This window comes from Eumetopias jubatus, unplaced genomic scaffold (genome assembly GCF_037043125.1).
Source record: "Eumetopias jubatus isolate StellerSeaLion01/CBP00866 unplaced genomic scaffold, mEumJub1_p1.0 scaffold_2, whole genome shotgun sequence".
In the NCBI taxonomy this organism is placed as follows: Eukaryota; Metazoa; Chordata; class Mammalia; order Carnivora; family Otariidae; genus Eumetopias; species Eumetopias jubatus.
Genome location: NW_028274808.1, coordinates 186186793 through 186208163, shown reverse-complemented (window position 1 = coordinate 186208163; position 21371 = coordinate 186186793). Strand labels below are relative to the sequence as shown.

The 21371-nt window shown below is 38.9% G+C and overlaps 1 protein-coding gene across 7 annotated transcripts in view; it reads right to left on the bottom strand.

Moving 5' to 3' along the window:
• KCNIP4 (potassium voltage-gated channel interacting protein 4) overlaps positions 1-21371 on the bottom strand; it is a 510001-nt gene that overhangs the window by 8626 nt on the left and 480004 nt on the right. For 6 of the 7 annotated variants that reach the window (XM_028090127.2, XM_088020871.1, XM_028090118.2 and 3 more), the window contains exons 3-4: positions 19968-20037; positions 12333-12403 (exon numbers count right to left, since the gene is read on the bottom strand). In XM_028090127.2, coding sequence (XP_027945928.1) covers positions 12333-12403; positions 19968-20037 — 141 coding nt within the window. Of the gene's footprint in view, positions 1-12332; positions 12404-19967; positions 20038-20732; positions 20754-21371 lie in introns of all 7 variants that reach the window. The other variant, XM_088020874.1, reaches the window with a different exon arrangement.

The following is a 21371-nucleotide window of genomic DNA, read 5'->3' as shown; positions in this document are numbered from 1 at the left end:
ATGGAATGGCGCACTGGGTGTTATATGCAAACAATGAATCATGGAACACTACATCAAAAACTAATGATGTAATGTATGGTGATTAACATAATATAATAAAATTAAAAAAAAAAGAATAACCATTGACTTTCTTGCAGAAATGGAAAAGCTGATCTTCAAATTCATATGGAATTGCACAGGGCCCCAAAGAGCCAAAACAATATGAAAAAAAAAGCAAAGTTAGAGAGCTCAAACTCCAATCTCAAAACTCACTGCAAATCTACAATGTAGCACTTGCATAAGAATAGACATATAGACCAGTGCAATAATGTTGCAAATCTAGAAATAAACATCTGTGACCGTTGATTTTCAACAAGGGTGCCAAGACCATGCAATGGGGAAAGAGTCATGTTTTCAACAAATGGTGCTGTGACAATCAGATAACCATACCCTACTCCCCATCTTTATTCAGGGTAAAATGTAAAGTGAGAGAAAAAGAGAATTCAAGAGAAGCCCAAAAAGGATTACAGCATTTGGTAGGCAGAGAGAAGCGAGGCTGGCAAGGGATCTTGAAAATAAGTTGCTAAGGCAGTATGAGAGGTCAAGTGAGGAGTTCATGTTCCTAGAAAAGGATGGTTCATGGTAATACAAGATGCTGCTGGAGAATGAAAAATGTTCATTGGATCAACAAAATGGAGGTCACCAATGAGTGATGGGAGAACTTTCCGAGGAGTAGAAGAAGCACACAATGATAGAGATTAGAAGAAAACTCACGGCTCTTGGCTGGCCATGATGATAGAGAGCCGGCTATATCTGAAGAGGAATATGGGATCACAGGAGAGATTTTTGAAGATAAGCACTTTGATTACTGGAGGGAACTCTCTATGAAGAGATTACTAAAGATGTGTGTGTGAGAGAGAAGGAGGGAGTGCTAGAGATGGGCTGATCGTTCTGGCACCCAAGTGCAGGTAGAGGGTTGAGCTCTGGAGGGAGGAGGTGCACTTCCTCAGTTAACATGGAAGAAGGGGAACATGCTGTGGATGCCAGCAGCTGATAAAAGCAAGAGGATGAGTGAGTCCCCACCTGACAACTTCAATGGATGTCATCTGCTTGGGAGTGACAGGGCAGAAAGGGCAAGAATCGAAGGTTTAAGTAAATAAGGAGGCAGCCATGGTACTAGATAGGTGACTTGTGCAAATTATGAGAAGGTGGGCATCCCTCAAAATACTTCATGCTATCTCCTGGAAAGTTGTTGTAATATATATAAACCTGAGATATATAACATACTATAATCAAGAGTTAATGTGCAATGTACAACTGATAAACTGTAAGCTTTGGCTTATTAGAAGCTACAAAATAGCCATTGCCGATTACGGGAATGTAGGCTTCTCAGAGAAAGATTGCTGGACAGTTTTAAAAGGCCAGCTGAAGTTGATGGCTATCAATGTAAACATCATCCATTGCTTTAAATCACAAAGTAATAGTTATGTGCTCTCAGTTGAAAAGGGGGGCTGGATACCAAGTCTTTGAAGACATGCTTAGAGCATTGGTTCTCAAAATTTAGCTTGCCACGCAATCATCTGGAGGGCTTGCTAGAACACAGCTTGCTGGGTTCCACCCTCAGGAGAGGTCTAGGTCTAGGTTCATTAGGTCTAGGTTGGGGTGCAAGAATATATAATTCTAACATATTCCAAGGGGATGCTGATACTGTTGATTCAGGAATCACACTTTGAGAACCACTGGCCTACAGAAATCATCAATGGCTTTGACCCTATCACCAAATGGAGCAGACCAGAGCAACAGTGAAAAGCAGTTTTAAAGTCACATACGGACTTTTGTTGGTTGCCTTCCTACTAAACCCCCGCTAATTTCCACTTGGTGCTTCATCCAATTCTGCAGAAGTGCTCTCCACCTCTAGCTTTAGTGATGGAGCTGTGACCTGAGCAAAGTCAAGAGGCGTATATTATCCCTTCGGTCAAGGCAATTGGATCTGGGTTGGCGTACAACTGAACTCAGTCCGCGTCTACTCGACACGAGCAGTAAAGCTCGGAGCCAAGGAGCGGCTGGCATCTTTTGGGACCACGGGAGAGCCCGCCCTCAGTTGTAGCCATTCTTATCTCTGGACTTTTTCTTTCTGTGAGCCAATAAACTCATCACATTGTTTTTGTTAGTATGTGATTTTCTATTATTTGTAAACAAAAATATCCTGATTTACAAGCTGACAGCTGATTCACATCTTCCTGTTAAGTACGATGTATCCCAAAACTACTTACATTAAAAGATGGCTGTGGACCTTGAGCACCCCTCTCCCTTGCAATATACCATCTGGCAGGATGATATCAATAAACAGTTATTTCAAAAGAAGAATGATTCCTTACGTGTAGAAAAGAAAAATGAGAAACTCAGTGTATTTTATGTGGTTTTTGCTCCACGCTTTTCTGAATGGTAACTGAAATCTATCGAGTAGGAGAGGAGACACAAGGCTTAAAAAAAAAAAAAAAAAAGAAAGAAAAAGAAAACAATTCTTGGAGTACTTTGCATAATTACCTTTTATCTGTGAAAAAATCTTGCATCTGTTCCCTAATGCACAAAAATGATTGGTACTGAATTGTGGTTTCCATTCTCTTATGATCAAAGCAAAAGAAGGAAAAAGGCATAAAGATTTGACTTTATAATATCCCAGCCTTGTTCAGTTGTGAGCTTTTCGGTATCTTTCAAATTTTTGCGTAGTGCCTTAGTTCTGGTTGCTATGACAGGGACATTAGTCTTCCTCTGTCAGAGGAGGTCATCAAGAGGACATGACCATTGCTTGACCCACAAGCTGGCCCAGGCAGTCCAAGGCTCCTGCCCCTCCTCTGTCCTTGGAATGTATGGTCTGCCCACCCTTTCTGGAAAAGGAGCCACTTCAAGGATGTAGCCTTGAGAAAGTAAGGTCTTGTTGAGACCATCTGGACTGTATATGTGACTGAATTCCATTAAGGCCTCCATAAAATTTTTTAAGGTTCTGGTGGACAGTACAGAGATTTACTTGTCTTGGAGTTGCCCACGACAAGCCTCACAGGAAAGTTCCCTTACTAATTACACCTGCCACCTACCATTCTGGAGTGGCCTGTCTCTTTCTTCAGTCTCTCCTCACTGTCTGGGTGCAGGGGGCCAGTTTGGAATTTCACCAGAGGAACTACTGAGGTTGCAAACCAACATCCTGCCTCCCTATCTGCCACTCAAAGAGCAATATGGCTTATAATCATGTGTTTAGGGTATTTGCAATAAATAGTCCTGTTTATAGTTGGGAAAACAACATTAAGTGACTTACCAAAGGTTAAAAATGCTAACTAGCTAGTTAGTGACAGATTCGGTATGGAAAATCATACACGTGTTTGGTGTATTTCTAATTTTATGCTTTCTTATGTATGTTCATGAAATTTTTAAAGGTTGCTTATTTTCTCTGGTATGACCTCCTGTGATTGGAATTAAGCTTCCACAGTAGTTGAGCCACTTTTTGAAGTATTTGAAAGACAAAATTTCAGGTACTATCTGAAGTTTGCATCAGGCATCAATATGTCTAAAAAATAATAAGTAAATTTCCTAAGATTTGTGGCCTGATTTTGTCATGCAGAAGGGATAATGTACTTACCTCATTTGATATATAATATTGTCTATTTAGCTAATTTAGTGTCTGAAAAGGTGATGACAGACATGTTAAGTTAGAGGAAAGTTCTTTGGTTCGATCTCACTAGAGGCCATTTAACATTAATAAATTTTTAAACAAAAATGAATATAAATACATAACAAATGTATACATAAATATGCTTGATTTATGTAAAAAATTATAGAAAACTATACTGAAGAAAATTGCAATCACACATAATCCTATCACTTATGCAAAATGAACATTTCCATTTTTATGCGTAGCATATTTATAGTAAAGGTCATGTATGTATATATAATAATGTATATTTCACTTAAAATTACAAGCATTTTCCCACATCACTGAAAATTCATTGTGACGTCATTTAAATTACTACATATTAGGTTGAACCCTATGAAATTGCTGATTTTTTTTTTTAAGTGGACTCCACACCCAGCATGGAGCCCAACGTTGGGCTTGAATTCACAATCCTGAGATTCAAAACCTGGGCTGAGATCAAGAGTCAGATGGTCAACCAACAGGGTCACCCAGGAGTCCCAAATTGCTGATATTTTTAATCATATTTGCAAGAATATTAATTTCATATGGTTTAATCTAATAATACTATGACAATGGTTTTTGAACGTTTTGGACCCCAAACCACAATAATTACATATTAAATGGCAAGCTAGAACATACACAAACACATACACGTACACCAGAAAGTAATTATTTCCATTTCTCTTCTATTAATTTTTTAAACATTCTTATCATTAATCTCTAAATTAATTTTACCATGTATTAATGATCGTAATTTGGAGTTGGAAACACTGCTTTGTCATATGGATATATTGTGATTTACTTAACCATACTTTCTATTGGTGGCTATGTAAATAAATTAAAATTTTTCTTTATTATAAATGATGCTGTGTAAAATTGTTCTCTATTTCCCATCATTTTGACTTATTTTCTTAGGAAAGGAGTAGAAGTCCTGGGTCCTGGGAGCACTGAAATTTAAAAGTAATAATGACTACAGTTTATAGATGTCTGTGGGGCCCTGTGTTAGGCAATTTCTGTGCGTTATTTCATGTCAGCCTCATGCAACCGTAGGGAGTAGGTATTGCAGTCTTTATATTGTAGAGAGATGCTCAGAGGAAACAAGGGACCAAGCCAAGGCATAGTCAGTGAACAGGGAACTAAAAATCAATCCCAGACCTCTGACTCAAAGCCCAGGCCTCATTTTGACTAGAATTGAATCAATGGGCTGTGTTTATACACAACAGTATGATATAAACACAGGCCATATCTCTTTTCTTGCTGGTATAGGACAAAATTGTGGGGTGATGTAAAATAATGACTCGTAGTGATTTGCAGTTCATCTACTTCCTAATAACATTTGTAGAAAATAAGGAATGCCAGGAATTCATAATTCTTGCTATAAAATTAATTCATAAATGCATTAGAAAATACCCTTAGCTTCTTAAAAACAAGTGTGTCACTATGCAAATATATGTGTGACCATGAAAGCTGTAAGAAGATCAGCTAAGAAGCCCAAGAGTTACATGTCCAGGAACACTGAGACGGAGAGAGATCAATTCTCTGAGACTGACCAGATGTCAACCAGGGTCACTAACATTAACTGAGCATTTTCTATATGCCATGAAACTTTCAAAACTCTTTAAATCCATCATTTAATCAAACAACAATTTTGTGAGGTATCTATCATGATTATTTCCAATTTACGTTGAAGAAATTCAAGCACAGAGGGAATGAGGAACCTGCCCAGGGATCAGAGCTAGAAGTGGTAGTATCTAGATTTGAACCCTGTGTCTGACTGAGAAGCATGTGTTCTTTTAGATGAGAAGAGACTTCTGGAGCCTCCACAGAGGCTGGATGTTAAAGTTGGAGATTAATTCAGGACTGGGGCAGGGAAGACGAAAGATGAGCCTGAAGCATCTTGTAGTGCCAGAAAATACGGGTCTGATGAAAGAAACACAGCAAAAGAGAAGAAACAACCACAATGATAGGAGAATGTTGAAGGGACACAGGAGTCTACTGAAACAGCTCCCAGTTGCCAAGCTGTAACAATTTCAGCAACAAAATAAATAGGGTTATATTGGATTAAACTCAAAAGACAAAATAAATCTCCATTGGTCCATACTGATATAAATGACTTCTTGAATAAATTCCTCAATGGAGGAGAAGAGACAAATATCCCAGGCAGAAGAATTCCATGTAAATTATGTAAACTATATTCTACTCTCAAGGAGGTGGAATGTAACTCCCCCAGCCTAAAGTGTGGGCTGTGCAGAATAACTTTCTTCCAGAGTATGGTTTGGAAAGAGAGGGAAAAGAGTTAACTCTACAGCAGAGGAATAACCAACCCTACTTCAACCAGGTGACCAACGTAGAAGTCAACAATGTTGATAAAATGTACTCTTGCTTTTATGTGATAAAATATGGCACTTTTAATTCTTTGGGCTTTCTCCCCAGAACATACATCCCCGGGCTAATTATGAGAAAAAAAACATCAAACAAATCTGATATTCTACAAAACACCTGACCCATACTCCTCAAAACTCACAAGGTCATCACAAACAAGGAATATCTGAAGAACTGTTACATCCAAGAGGAGCCTAAGGAGATCTAGTGGCTAAATTTAATACGGTATCCTATATAGGATGGACAAAAAAAGGACATTAGGTAAGAGTTAAGATAATCTGAAGAAAGTATGGACTTTAGTGGATAATGCATCAATATTAGCTCATTACTTGTAGCAAGTATTCCATTTTAATGTGATACTAATAACAGGGAAACTGGATGAGAGGTATATGAGAACTGTCTGTACTATCTTTGCAATTTTTCTATAAAGGTAAATCTGGTCTAAAATTAAAAAAAAAACTTTATTTAAAAATGAATTTTAAAAAACAAATCTGACCTGTGGTCTGTCAGATATTTATTGTATGCTTTTCTTGTCTGTCTTGTAATCATCTGCTGTTACCCCACATTGTAGCATGTGCTATGAGAGGTTTAAAGGACTTGCCCTTAGGGCCTACAGGAAATGGTAAGCAAATGCAGGAGGAGCTGAGTACCCCCATGGCAAAACTAGGCAAGACCACAGGGAAGGAGCAGGCCAGAATGATGGACGACAAGCAAAAACCAGGACACATGTGGCCTGGTCAGATTCCCTGGGAATCAACAAAATGCATGGATGGGGCCCAGGGCAACAGACCCAACTATGAAACCAGTTGGATTCCATGAAAATGGGAGAATATAAGCTCCATGAAGACAAAGATTTGTGTCTTTTGTTCACTGTTGTGTCCCCAGCCAGCACTTGGAAGAGTGTTTGGCACATAGTCATGCTCAATAAGTATTTGTTAGATGCATAAATGAAATGAGAAGACTTCTGAACCTACCTTTCACTTTCCTTTCAATAGCTCCCTGCAATGGGCACTAGACAAGAACAGAATTATGTGTACAGGTTGTATAAGTGTGTGTGTGTTTGTGTTAAGAGATATAAGATGGATAAACCCTAATGATTAATAAATGTGATAAAATCAGAATTTTATACTTATTGGTAACATTGTCTAAATAATTCCCCCTGGTATCTGACATCTCAAAAGAAAATAGCTATTTATTTTTTTAAAGATTTTATTTATTTTGAGAGAGAGCGAGCACACACGTGGTGGGGCAGGAGAGGGAGAGGGACAAGCAGACTCTGGCAGAGAGTCTGATGTAGGGCTCCATCTCAGGGCCCTGAGATCATGACTTGAACCGAAATCAAGAGTTTGGTGCTCAACCAACAGAACCACCCAGGTGCCCTGAAAATAACTATTTAATTTGATAAAATGACTAATCCTAGAAAGAGAGTTTTGCCACAACCATAAATGATATTTGGGAGGAAAAACACTTTTTTCTCATCACTGTGAATGACGACGAGATTACTTTTTTGGTTTGTAACGTCTCCAGGCAGTGCCACTCACATTTTATTCCGTATGAATTGGATTGTCAGTGCATGGTGTTTTCTTGAAGCCTTGAACCGTAGCTCTGACGCCACCTGCAGGAAGCGGTGTAGCTATTCCAGAATGTTATTTTAAGTCAGCTTCAATAATTCAAGTAAACTTGCCATTCGGGACCTGCTCAGAAGTATGCATTGCCCTGCTGGTGACAATGTTTGGCAGATGGTAATTGTTGAAATGGTGGTAAAGGTTCAGAGTTGATCATGTAGCCAACCATTGCGTCAGTAACCAGGGATTTTTGTGGATGGGGTGGATTGAACGCGAACTGTGAAAGTTGGTGATAATATTCAGTAATCAGATCATAGAATGCCATCTTAGATGTCATCTAGCAAACACTGTGGCCCAAGCCCTCAGGAGGAGGCAGTCTATTATAATGGTTAAGAATGGGGTTTGGAAAACTATCATCTGGGGAGTCAGACAGGGCTCATATTGTTTTGTAGACAAAGTTTTCTTGGAACACAGCAATGCCCATTTACTTAGGATTTGTCTGTGGCTACGACAGCAGAATTGAGTAGATACAATAGAGACTGTAGGGCCCACAAAGCCAAAATATTTACTATTTGGCTCTGAACGGAGAAGTTTGATGATCTCTGGTTAAAACCACACAACAATAAAAAATTATTTAAAAAAAAAAACAAAAAACCATAGGTTTTAGAGACTTAGGCAGGGCTGCGTTTCAATCCTGGTTTGTAAATTTGAATGCCAAACTCATTAGTGCCAAAACTTGAAGTGAACTGACATAAAACTATTTTTAATCTATTTCCAATTACCTATCTACCTATCTATCAATCCATCATCTAACAGTCTACATATGATCTATCATCATCTATCATCTATCTATCATCTAATCTGCCTCTATCATATTAATCAGAGGACACTAACAGCTGTACTAAAACTTTCAAATCTTAGTGACTTGGCACCATATAAACTTACTTCACACACAGTGAAATGGGGAGAGTGCTCTGTTCCATGCAGTCATTCAGAGATCCGGACTCCTTCCACTTTGTTGCAGGGCCAACTGAAATATGTGAGCTCATAGTCCCCACAGATGGGAAGAGAGAAGAAGGAGATGTGGTCACTTCTACTCACATCTCTTGGTAACTCTCAGTCATGGCTCCACCTAACTGCAGGAGAGCCTGGGATTATGGCCTATTCATGAGATCACCGAGCGGAGCACATGGACATTGGTCATCAGCAGCAGTCCCTGCCATGTTTATCATGTATCATATTTCACTGCATGAATATTACACATTTGATTATAGCATGCTGCAGACCCTACCAGAGACATTAAATAATATGGACTAGTGTATGCAGGGTATTACTTGCCTAAATCTGCCGGGCTGTGAATGACAAAACTCAGCTGGCTCTGAGGCTTTCAGATGAGGGGCTGGGGATCTATATACATCTCTCAGGCAGGATAACAATTGCTAAAAGATGCATTCTGGCGCCAAACTGCCTGAGTTTGAATCCTGGCCCTCCTACTTTCTAGCTGTGTGACCTTGGGCAGGTTGCTAAACCTCTCCATGATTCCCTTTCTTCATTTGCTAAAAAGGAGTTAATAACGGTACCTGTGAAGATGAACTAAGCTAGTATATATAATGCACTCAGCACAATTGCCTGACTCATGAGTTCAAATGAGTTCTAAACAAGAGTCAGTTATTATTACTGTGTATAGCTAATAGTATTTTTAAACACTTAGTATTAGTGACTGACACACAGTAAGTACTTACTATATGGTGAGATGCAAAATTATCTTTCATACCATTGTGGACAGAGCGATCACGTAGCCATTGAATGACTATGTTCAGTGATAGAAGATTACTGTTTAACAAGATGACCAATGTCGTTATTAATTGGCTTTGTTAGAAAAATGTCTCGTGTAATAACTACTTTGGTAACACCTTAGAAATATCAAGCATGTATTTGGTGCCAGGCACTGAGCCCAGGACCATGTGGCTTCACCGGTAAATTCTGCCAAACATTTAAAGAACTAATACCAATCCTTTTCAAACTCTTTCAAACAATTTCAGAGGAAGGAATATTTCCAAACTCATTTATGAGGTTAGCAGTATCCTGGAACCAAAACCAGATGAAGGTACCACAAGAAAAGAAAACTACAGGCTAATATTCTTGATAAATATACATCCAAAATCCTCCACAAAATTCCAAGAAATTCGAACAGCCCATTAAAAGGATCATACAACATGACCAAGTAATCTTTATCCCCCTGATGGAAAGATGGTTCAACATATACAAATCAATTAATGTGATATCCCACATTAACAGAATAAAGAAGAAAAATCACATGATCATCTCAATAGATGCAGAAAAAGCATTTGACAAAGTTGAATGCTCTTTCATGATAAAAACTCTCAACAAACTAAGAACAGAAGGAAAGCATCTTCACATAATGAAGGCCATATATGACAAGCCCACACCTGACAACATGCTCAATGGTGAAAAATTGAAAGCTTTCCCTCTGGGATCAGGAGAAATGCAAGGACACCCAATATTGCCACTTCTTTTCAACAGAGTATTGGAAGTCGTAGCTAGAGAAATTAGGTAAGAAAAATAAATCAGATGACATGATATTATATATAGAAAATCCTAACAATTACACCCAAAAACTGCTAGAACTAATAAACAAATTCAGTAAAGTTGCAAGATACAAAATCACATACAAAAATTACTGTGTTTCTATATATCAACAATGAATTATCTGAGAAGGAAGCTAGGAAAACATTCCCATTTACAATAGCACCAAAAAGAATAGAATAAAAAACTTAGGAATAAACTTAACTAAGGAGGTGAAAAACTTGCATACTAAAAACTGTGAAACACTGATGAAAGAAATTAAAGAAGACACAAACAAATGCAAAGTTCATGAGTTGGAAGGCTTAATATTGTTAAAATATTCATACTACCCAAAGCTATCTGCAGATTCACTACAACCCTATTAAAATCCCAAGTGGTATTTTTTACAGATAGAAAAAATTCATATGGAACCACAAAATACCACAAATATCCAAATCAATACTTAAGAAGGAACAGGGCTAGAGGCATCACAATTCCTGATTTCAAAGGATATTACAAAGTTATTATAGTAATCAAAACACTATGGTACTGGCATAGAGACAGACATATAGACCAGTGGTACAGAATAGAAAGCTCAGAAATATATCCATGCACATATGGTCAACTGAGCTTTGACAAGGGTGTCAAGAATACACAATGGGGAAAGGGAAAGGATGGTCTCTTCAACAAATGGTATTAGGAAAACTGGATACCCAACTCAAAAGATTGAAATTCCATCCTTACCTTATCCCATACACAATTATCAATTCAACGTGGATTAAAGACTTAGACATAAGACCTGAAACACTAAAGCTCCTAAAAGTAAACCTGGGGGAAAAACTTCATGATATTGGTCTTGTCAATGATTTCATGATAGGACTCCAAAAGCACGGGCAACAGAGTAAATAAACAGGTGCTAAACTAAAAAACTTCTGAGCAGCAAAGGAAACAATCAGTGGAGTGAAAAAGCAACCTACAAAATGGGAGAAAATATTTGGAAACCATGTATCTGATAAAGGGTTGTCTCAAAAATATATAAGAAATTCCTTCATCTCAATAGTAAATATCTAACAACTCATAAAAAATGAGCTGAGGACTTGAATATACATTACTCTGAATATATCCAAATGGCAACCAGGTATATGAAAAAATGCTCAACATCCCCAATCACCAGGGAAGTACAAATAAAAACCACAATAAGATAGCACCTCACACCCATCAGGATGGCTATTAACAAACAAATGAAAGATAAAAAGTGTTGAGGATGGGGTGCCTGGGTGGCATCTGCCTTCGGCTCAGGTCATGATCCCAGGGTCCTGGGATCAAGCCCTGCATCGAGGTCCCTGCTCCGGGAAGCTTGCTTCTCCCTCGCCTACTCCCCCCGCTTGTGTTCTCTCTCTTGCTGTCTCTCTCTCTCTGTCAAATAAATAAATAAAATCTTTATTAAAAAAAGTGTTGAGGATGTGAGTAAATTGGAACACTTGCACACTGTCAATGGGAATCATAACTGTGTAGCAACTATATGGAAAACAGTATGGAGGTTCCTCAAAAAACCAAAAATAAAAATACCATGTGATCCACTAATCCTACTTCTGGATAATTGTCCAAAAGTATTTGAAATCAAGATCTCAAAGAGGTATTAGACTCCCATATTCATTGCCACTCTATTCCCAACAGCTACCCTGCAATATGCAACAACACTGATGAACTTGAGGACATGCTGAGCCATCAGAGACAGACAAATACTGCATGATTCCACCTACATGAGGTATCTAAAATAGACAAATTCCTAGAGTCAAGGAGTGGAATGGTGGTTGTAGGGGGCTGGGGCAGGGAGAAATGGGCAGTGACTAAGGGGTGTAAAGTTTCAGTTAAGCAAAAGGAATAAACTCTAGAGATGTGCTGTACAGCATTGTACCTGTAGTCAACAATATTGTAATATACACTTACAATTTTGTTAAGAAGGTAGATCTAATGCTCAGTGTTCTACAATAATAGCAATAATAATAAAGAAAAAAAGTCTCAAAAAAAAGTTATTAAACCACCCAAACTCAGATTTTCCCTGTAAATAGACTAAATTTCTTGCAATGTGTCTAAAGTCAAATCATATATAAAAAAAGTCTATGACTTACCTCAAAACTCACAGCTCCATTGTGGTCCGTATCAAACGCATTAAACAGAAAATGCGCGTATGTTGTCGAGTCTGAAATGTTGCAAAGGGAATATCATTAAGGCAGCGTTCCAATACTCTACTGAAGACTGGCGTAGCATGCCAGAGCCTCCTTCTAGTTAGGAAAACTTACTCCATCTCCTCTACTTGTGTTTTCTTCCTGGCTGTGCACCTTCGTTCAGTAGAGGATTATAATTTGAGATTCATGAGAGTTCCTCACACAGATGCCATTGATGATACACATTCTCTGTAAGGTTGTTGCTGGAAATGCTCTGAGCATCTGGGAGTCTTGGGTGATGTTCCTGGCACTGAGATGAGTAATGGTACCATAGATGGGTGTGAGGATGAAGTGAGATGCATCTGGAAATTGTTTAGTGCTTGGCAGGGGCTATCGTTACAAGTAAAATAATAAAAATCCTAAGAGTGTGGGATGCCTGGGTGGCTCAGTCATTTGGGCATCGGACTTGATTTCCACTCGGGTGGTGATCTCAGGGTCATGGGAGCAAGCACCCAGGTGTGCTCAGCGCTCATTGGGGAGTCTGCTTGAGATTCTCTCTGTCTCCCTCTCCCTCTGCCCCTCCCCTGCTCTCTCTCTCTAAAATAAATTAATTAATTAAAAACAATACTAATAGTGAGACACGCATGAATTGACACTTTTAGTGTTGTGATTATGAGGTTGTTCATCATTTTTACAACTCAGATAAAGATAGGGACTCAGAGAGGTTAAGAAACTTGCCCAAAGTCACACAGTCAATTAGTAAAGAGGGATGAAACTGAGTCCTTCTGACTGGAAAACCATGCTAGCCCACAGCCAGTGAAGTGGTCTGATGAACTGAGGACAGGGGTCACTTGGGAAGTTTCTGTGGCCATGGTAGGCATGTGGGGTCCTGAGGGCCCCTGGGCCTTGTGTGGGATTCACGGTTCAAGGTAACACTGGGCAATATGGGACGGGGCTCGTTCCCCAGCACCTTGCAATGCTGCCTGATAACCCAGGAGTACATCTGAGATCCAACACATCCGCTGAGCTTGCTTCTAGGGGGTTTTCCCATTTTTGCTCTTTTACTTTTTCTCTGTTGTCTCCCTTCATCTCTGAAAAGCTTTCTGCTATTTCATGTTAAAAGTATATTTTTTCTTGATATTTTCTTTTCTTAGTGCAGTTTTCATTTTTCAGTGCTTCTGTGCTTGACCTTGATCAAATTTACTTGATTATTTTAGATGTTTCATCTCATGGTTTTAGCTTTTTACCTTAACCTTTTTTATATTAGAAAAAAAAAATTGTAACCTTTTAGTTCATTGGCTCCAGGCTTTTATCTTGTTTAAAATCTCATCTATTTCTATGTTATAACTTTTAACCTTTATTTTTTATTGGGATTGAACAAAATTTCTTACTCACCTTTTACTTTATAAATTGCTTTTTAAAGGCTGTCAAGAAACTAAGTCATAGTGGCAGTAGGAGAGAATCACCCTTCCCAAATAAGGGAGGTCAGAGGTCATAGAAACTTCCCTCCCAGCTCTCAAGCACCCATGGCCCACTTATGGATGGTTTTTCCTGAATGCTTCACCCAGTGGTAAGTGCTATTGAAGGCCACATATTTTACAAGGTAGACTGAACACTCAGTTTCTCAAAATGATTGTGGCATTGTCTTTTACCTCTTACCTTTAAATACGATAGATGAAACCACTTGTTTTTAAACATAGGAATTATTAACACTGTTCTCTATGAACTAACCAGGGACCACAATTGGGTCTAAACAGTATGTCCTATAATTGTATCTAGAGTGAATGTCCACACAGTATTGATGAGTTGCAGAAAGAAATCCTTTTAAATATGGGTTATTACCAGGGATTTGGTTATAAACAATTTAGTGCCATTCTTGGGAAGTTCCATTATAGAGTTGTCAAGAATTGGCAGCCTTTTTATATTCACATAGTTGTTTTGCTCTCAACAGTGCTGTTACACAGACTTCTTGAACTATTTAGTGCCCTATGGTGATAGGAATTGACAGGTGGTATGTTAAACTTACTTTCCAAGGGAGAAAAAAAGAGATTTTGCATATTTTATAATGAGCTTCATTAAGCAGATCTCTTAGTATCCTATTTAGACAATCAGGGTACATGCCTTTACCTTAGCAAGCAGGACTCAACATGAATAATGGCTCAGAACAATGTTGGCAATTTTTTTTAAAATTAAAAAAATAAGCTAACATGAACATACAGTAATTAGCTTTCTTCTTAAATGGGGTCACTCTAGCTTTAAAGCTTGACACATGGGACAGACACTCTCAAGTTTTGCTCCGATGTGGTATAGACTCCTTGTTCCTATAAATGTGCCTTGGCAATTCCCCTGGAAGTTAAACCAGTTTTCCAGCCCAGATATACTGTGCAGACCACAGTTGTCACTAGTGTAGTGAAGTTGGACTGCCTGAGTTTGAATTTCAGCTCTCCCAAATATCAACTCAATGGCTTTGGGAAAGTTGTTTATCCTCTCTGGGACTCAGTTTCCTCATCTACAAAATAATAACACCAGTATGTACTTTGTAGGGTCCTAAAAAGATTAAATGAGATACTAATATGCAAAGTGCTTAGAACAGTCCTAAGCACATATTAAATTTAAGTTCAATAAATATTATCTATTATAATTATTGTTTCACAGAGAACCACCTTAAAGAAATGTGAGTAAAATTTTTACAGATATAATACCTTTCCACCTGAAAAAGTTCCTGTGGGTTTTTTTTTGTTTTTGTTTTGTTTTTTGTGAAATCTCTATTGTGTGTCTAGGTGACTGGAGTTCTTCCTGCTCTATAAAGACCAGTAGAATTGTATCATGAAGGGTTATTGTGGCTTCTGCTGGGGTTTGGATTTTTTTGGACAGGCATCAGGAGACTGTGAAAGTTTCTGAAAAAGGGGAGTGATGTTCTGAGCTTTGACTGGATGAGAGGAAGGAGCTAAGGCACTGGAAGTATCTGGCTGGGCACAGAGGTAGATACATGAAGAAAAGGGAAACTGTCCACAAAAGCATCTGTGGTCAAGTCTCATCTGATGGGTGTTCTTTTTAGACACTCAATACATGTTTACTTACACAATGAATAACTGGCATCCTGGAGTCTAGATTTCAGTACAGTTGGGAGCTCAAAGATAGAACATTGATCTCTCTTCTCTCCAATGACCCAAAAGTCTTCTCTGACCATGTTTCCTTACACATAGCACAAACAGTTCCTGAGTTTGATATGCTGAGATTGCCTCAGTTTCCTACAATCTTACTTGTGAAGTAGAAAATTAAATGTGGAAATTTTGTGCTTGGGGGACAAAATTTATGGATGCTTAGGACAGGAAGGTATCTTAGATACCATTTAGCTGTTTATCTACATTTAACAAAGGTGGAAAATAGTTGCAGGTAAATTCAGTGACTTAACTAAGATTACCTAGTTGGTTAATGATAGAGTTGGTAATGAAATCAAGACATTCCAACATCAGCTCCTAGAAATAAAGGATGTGTAGAGTAGAAAGAAAACAGGAATTTTTGTTCTACATTTTATAGATGTTATGAAAGCATTGCTCCACAGGAACAGCCTGAGGCCCACAGCAATACGCCATTTGAGTCACAGGCCTTAGTGGTGTTACAGTCTCACAAAACCAAGACTCAACTTAGTCCAATGACTTTAACCCAGTTATTTCCAACCCCCATCGATAATACCAACTAACGCCTTGATTGAAAAAGCTATCAATGTACATAAATTTCAGAGAATTTGAACAAGTGCACTTGATTATCATGATCCAGGTCTGTGGATTGAAATCAATCTGGCCGATTTTTTCTTCCTACCACAAATCCCTACTCCCACTTGAATTCAAGCCCAAGGTACAGAATTAGTTTAATGCATTTGAATATACAATTCAAAACACTGTTGCTATGGTGAGGCAGGTTCATATACATGAATAATAGTTTCTGTTTGATAAGGCCTCTATAAATCACCCTGAAAATCCTTAGAAATATTGTTCTAGGACAAGAAAGATATTCCATGGGTGGTGTTATTAAAAAATCTTTATGCCCTTGACCCCGTCCAAGTGCCTTGCACACAGTGACAGCTCAATAGGTGTTTGTTGACTTAGAGTCTTCTGATTGGAGCTAATTCTTCCGTTCCTTGCACAGCTAGTAGGTGCCTGGCACAGGCAAAGTAAGTGAAGAATCCCTACAACATGAGCAGGAGGAGCCCAGGAAACTGCAATTTTCACAAGATTTTAAAATGTTCAGTGAACTTAAGAGTGTCCATGCTAAAGTTTCCGCTGTACATGGCGTTGAAAAAGTATTGCTGTAACGATACCAGGAAGGGCACCAACCAGCCATTCATTTCCTCTCAGCTGGTTTTCTAGCAGGCATACTTTATATCCCTCACAAACCAGAAGCTTCTGCTCACTCCATTTGTGCTGCCATCCAGAACATCAAACAGGTTGTCCTTGGTAAACCATCTGGCTAAGCAGTAGAGAAAACTAAAAACCTGACACAATACAAATTGCAGGAAGTTCTGTAGAGAAGACAAAGTTTTTTCCTAGAGGAAATGGTGAGATGTGGTGATTTATGGACCCGTCATTGTTCGTGCTCATAATGAGAAACCTGTTGCTTTCAGATCTAGATAAATGGCTCCATAGAAGCGTGAGGATGGCCATGACATGAATTTGCCTCTCATTGGAGATTGTGTTCTTCCTCAAGACATTCCCCCCCTTTCTAGCAGCACGGCAAGATACAATTTGCATGTGTGATATTAATTTTTTATTATTTTATTTTATTTTTTTATTTCCAAAAATGTCTTATTGGAGTACAGTTTTGAATATTAGGGGTTTTTTTGTTGTGATATTAATTTTTTAAATTGCGAGTCATCATTCTTTAAAATATGTCATTTCCTTCAGTAGTGCCTGGTACTTTTAAATTTATCATTCAATTAACATGAATAGTCAAAGAATTTTTAAGAAAGCAAAAGTGATTTTTTCCCTCAAATGCCATTGGATTTTGCAACAAGAATCATTTGCAAAGGATTGTGCTTAAGTAGATGTTCTCTAATGCCAAAATGTTATTTTTCAAATAAAGATAAATTTTTAATGTGAAGCTTTATCCCATTTGTAGCATGCCATAACTTTCACTTGAGATAATAAAAAATAACTTAAAGACTTCCATTTGTGCTAGATCTTTGATATTGCTGTTAATCAATATTCTGACAGATACTTAGAGTTATAATGTAAACATGATTTTTCTTCAGAAATGCCATGTTTTTTCAATAATGTAGAAATAGATGAGTTAATCAAATGATATTCCAAATTCTTTATTAAGGCACACAATGGACCCATTACAATCTGGGCATCAGGCCCTATGACCAATAGCTGTCCTTGGGCTGTTAGTAATGAGATGGGGTAGGGGGGAATTGTCACCCATGAGATATCCAAATTCATGTAATAATGGGTCACCTTGTGTTTTCTCAGAATTCTAATTTAATTCTTTTTAAAGAATTTAATTTTTTAAAAGGAATTGTTTTTAATTTAATTCCTTTTAAAGGTCATCATGAATGAAAATGTCTATTTTAACAATTCATGCACAGAATTGTCTTCAACTGGCTGAAATATCTAAAATCAAATGGATTAAAAACCAAAAGAGAAGCTAATTTTTGTCTGAAACTAATATTTAAGTGTTGTATACTTTCAAAATGCCTTTTGCAGATATTATTTCATTGTACTGTCCCAACCACCATGCGGTTTCATGTCACTCGTTCATTCCTGCTTTCGCTCATTTATACAGTGCGGTCGAGTCCAACTGCTCAATCGGTGACTTTTCCACCACCTGTGAGCACCGCAATGAACAACATACAAAACCCTTCGGTCCCTGGGAGAAGGCATTTCAGTGAGGAAAGAGACAATAAACAACAACAAAAAGAGGTAAAATATGTATTATTAGGTGCTCTTGAGTGCTAAAGAGAAACATAAAGCTGGCATGGGGAGAGCCGAAGGGGTTGCAGTTTAAGATATGGTGGCCTGGGAAAGCCTGGCTGAGAAAGTGGCATCTGAATAGGAGCAAAGGTGGTGGGCTATTGGGTTGGATATTTGGGAGAACAAGAATCCCAGGCAGAGGGAAGAACAGGTTCAAAAGTCCTAAGCAGCAGCCTGACTGGTGTGCCTGAGGAATTACAAGGAGGTGGCTGTGGCTGGAATATAGGGAGCCAAAGGGGGCGGGGGGTGGGGGAAAGAGGAGACAGAGAGGGACCAGGAGACCAGGGATCGCAGCTTACAGGTCACTCTACAGGTGTGGCTTAGACTCTGATGGAATGGAACGTTCTGAGTAGAGCAGAGACAGGAGCTGGCTTATACCGAACAGGATTATTCTGGCTCCTGTTGAGAAGAAACCACACTGGGGGAGCGGGGAAGGGTCAGAATCAAAGACTAGTTTAGAAACTATTGCAGTTACTTTGGCGGGAAAAGATGGGGGCTCCTTTAAGCGGGAAGCAGTCAAAAAGGATGACAAGGAAACAGTGAGCTTCTCTGCATCTTGGTTTCCACATTTATTAAAAGGGGAGAGTCATGGCTAGGATAGTTGGGAGGCCAGGGGGTAGTGCGTGCCTGGGCTGGGCACATATTTGATGCCTCAGGAGTGGCTGCTACCACAGCTCAGGTCAGTTTGTCTGGTGCCTTCTTTTTTATGCCTGCCCTGTCCTTCAGCTGGTCTAGTTGTGCCTGCACAGTACTCTCGTTAATGCTATGATTTAAACCCCTATCATCACACTTAACTCCTTATTTTGACATTGCCCATCTGCGGCACTAAACTGGAACATTCTTTTGGGCAGGTACCACATCTTCTTCCTCTTTCATTATCAGCACCTAACACATAGCCGGGCACATAGTAGACTGTGTTTGAGCTGGGCCTCTTGTTGAATGAAAGAGAACCTATAAGGCCCAGGGGCAAATAGACACCTTCACTCATCTCTAAAACGCATGTGTTATCTTTATGATTTCCTTGTTTCCTTTCCAGTTAAATTAATATTTAGAGTGGTGTTAACTTTCTCAGATGTGGGGGGGGGGAGGTGTGATAGCAAGAGGTCCTAAAAGAGAAAGAGCAGAAAGAACACTAGGTGAGGCTCTAGCAAAATCTAGGTTCTAAGCCATTATCTGCCACTTAGTGGATGCATGACCCTGAGGAAACCATTTAACTTCTCTAAAGCCCAGATTTCACATCTGAAAGTTGACGATAATCGTATTTGTCCTAATTTGAGAGTGGGGAGAATCAAATGATACCTACAGTGCATGCTAAAGAGCTTTGTGGCATATCATGGACCAAGCCATCATTGTCCAAAGGTGCTGTGCCTTTGAGAGCCACAGTATGAGATACACAGTATTACTGCTTCTTGTATTCTGCTGAAGGAGAAATCCCAACTATCTGACAATTTGTAAGGAGCTCACTTTTATGATATGTTGGAAATTATATGCACTTGCATGTTGTGTATTAGTTCTTTTGCATAGCGATTAAAAATGTAGAATCATGCCATAAAAGATTAAGCCAAATTCAAGATTGCAAGCATAATTCTAATGGAGAGTACGTTAACAAGTCCACATTTACACTTACCTCCCTGTGGAAAGAACTGTGAGTATATCTCTTTGAAGGTTTCTTCATTAACAACACCACTGGGACATTCCTAAAGAAAGTGGTAGAGAAGCAATATGAGCAAAGTGTTCATAAAACTGATTTTTTGCACATTTTGAAACAGAACTGTCTACTGCACAAAGCTGTACCAAGGAAAGGGAACAATCCATCCGTTTTTCAAAGAGAATAAAAGCACACAATAAACTCTTCTTTGTTCCAGTTCTCATAGAATGAAAAAAAAATTACAGATGTAAAAATCTTTGCATATTATAAATATTAAAGCTGGGCTGACACATGAAAAAACACACTGTTGCTTTTAAGAACACAAATGTTTATTATCAACAAAGTAAGAGGAAATGACATTGTTTTTCATATAGCAATGGTATTGCAAGATGCTTATGATGTGCTCTTTGCTGGATATTGGTGCCATGTTCCTCTGGCGATTTGCTGGACCCACATTATCTTTAGTTCAGTAAGAAAATGGTGTGCTCCATCTGGGAGTGGCCCAAGCAGGAACAGCTACTGATTTCTGTCCCCAGTGTGTTCAGGAGTGCATAACAGCATGGTTTGTGACAAGTGACCTGGAGGGAGATAGGACTGCGAGATCTTTTTAACTTCTGGAGTGGAGGGTCTGAAAAGAAAGAGGCCTGAATGTAAAGAATTCCCATTTTTGTTCCATGGGTGGAGTTACTTTTTAAGACTGATGGATACTGACCTTGGGAACTCCACTAACGTTGGACCACTGACCTGGTGGGACAGAGGGCAAGGCTACCCACCCCAGAGTGGATCGGGCATTTTCTACAAAAGGAACTGAAATCTAAAATGTTAGAAGAGGTCTGTCTTGGTGCTGAAAAGGAGGACTAAGTAAGAGAATTGTAGACAAAGATGAGATCAAAACTTCCTCCACTCTCTGGAGTTAAAGAATGTTCTGGTCAGGAGTCTGAGGTGTAGAGACTAACAATCACGTAACAATCCGACATCAAGTCACATGTGGGATGTTAATTGTACGTTGACTGTGGGGAGGTGATACGCTCTGTCCAGTCTTTTTGAGTGGCTCCTCATGAACAGACAGACCCACCTTACCTGAGATCCCCTACGTTAGCTGTCATGGTACTCCCATGCTGCCTGGCTCTCCCCAGAATTCACTGGGGAACATCAGGGGTGTGCTAACTTCCCTGCCCTGAGACACAAATATTCTGCGTACTTTAAATTTGACACTGTTCCTGGGATCTTAAAAAAATCATTTGACGTGGTGTTAAAGCTTCTCTTAACCCTTAAAATCATTGCCGCCTCATGAATAAACTTGATTTATTAACTTGATCTTTCTTTATTCCAATGAGCCAGTTACTCACAACTATAAGGTAACTTACATGAGAAGTTTTCTAT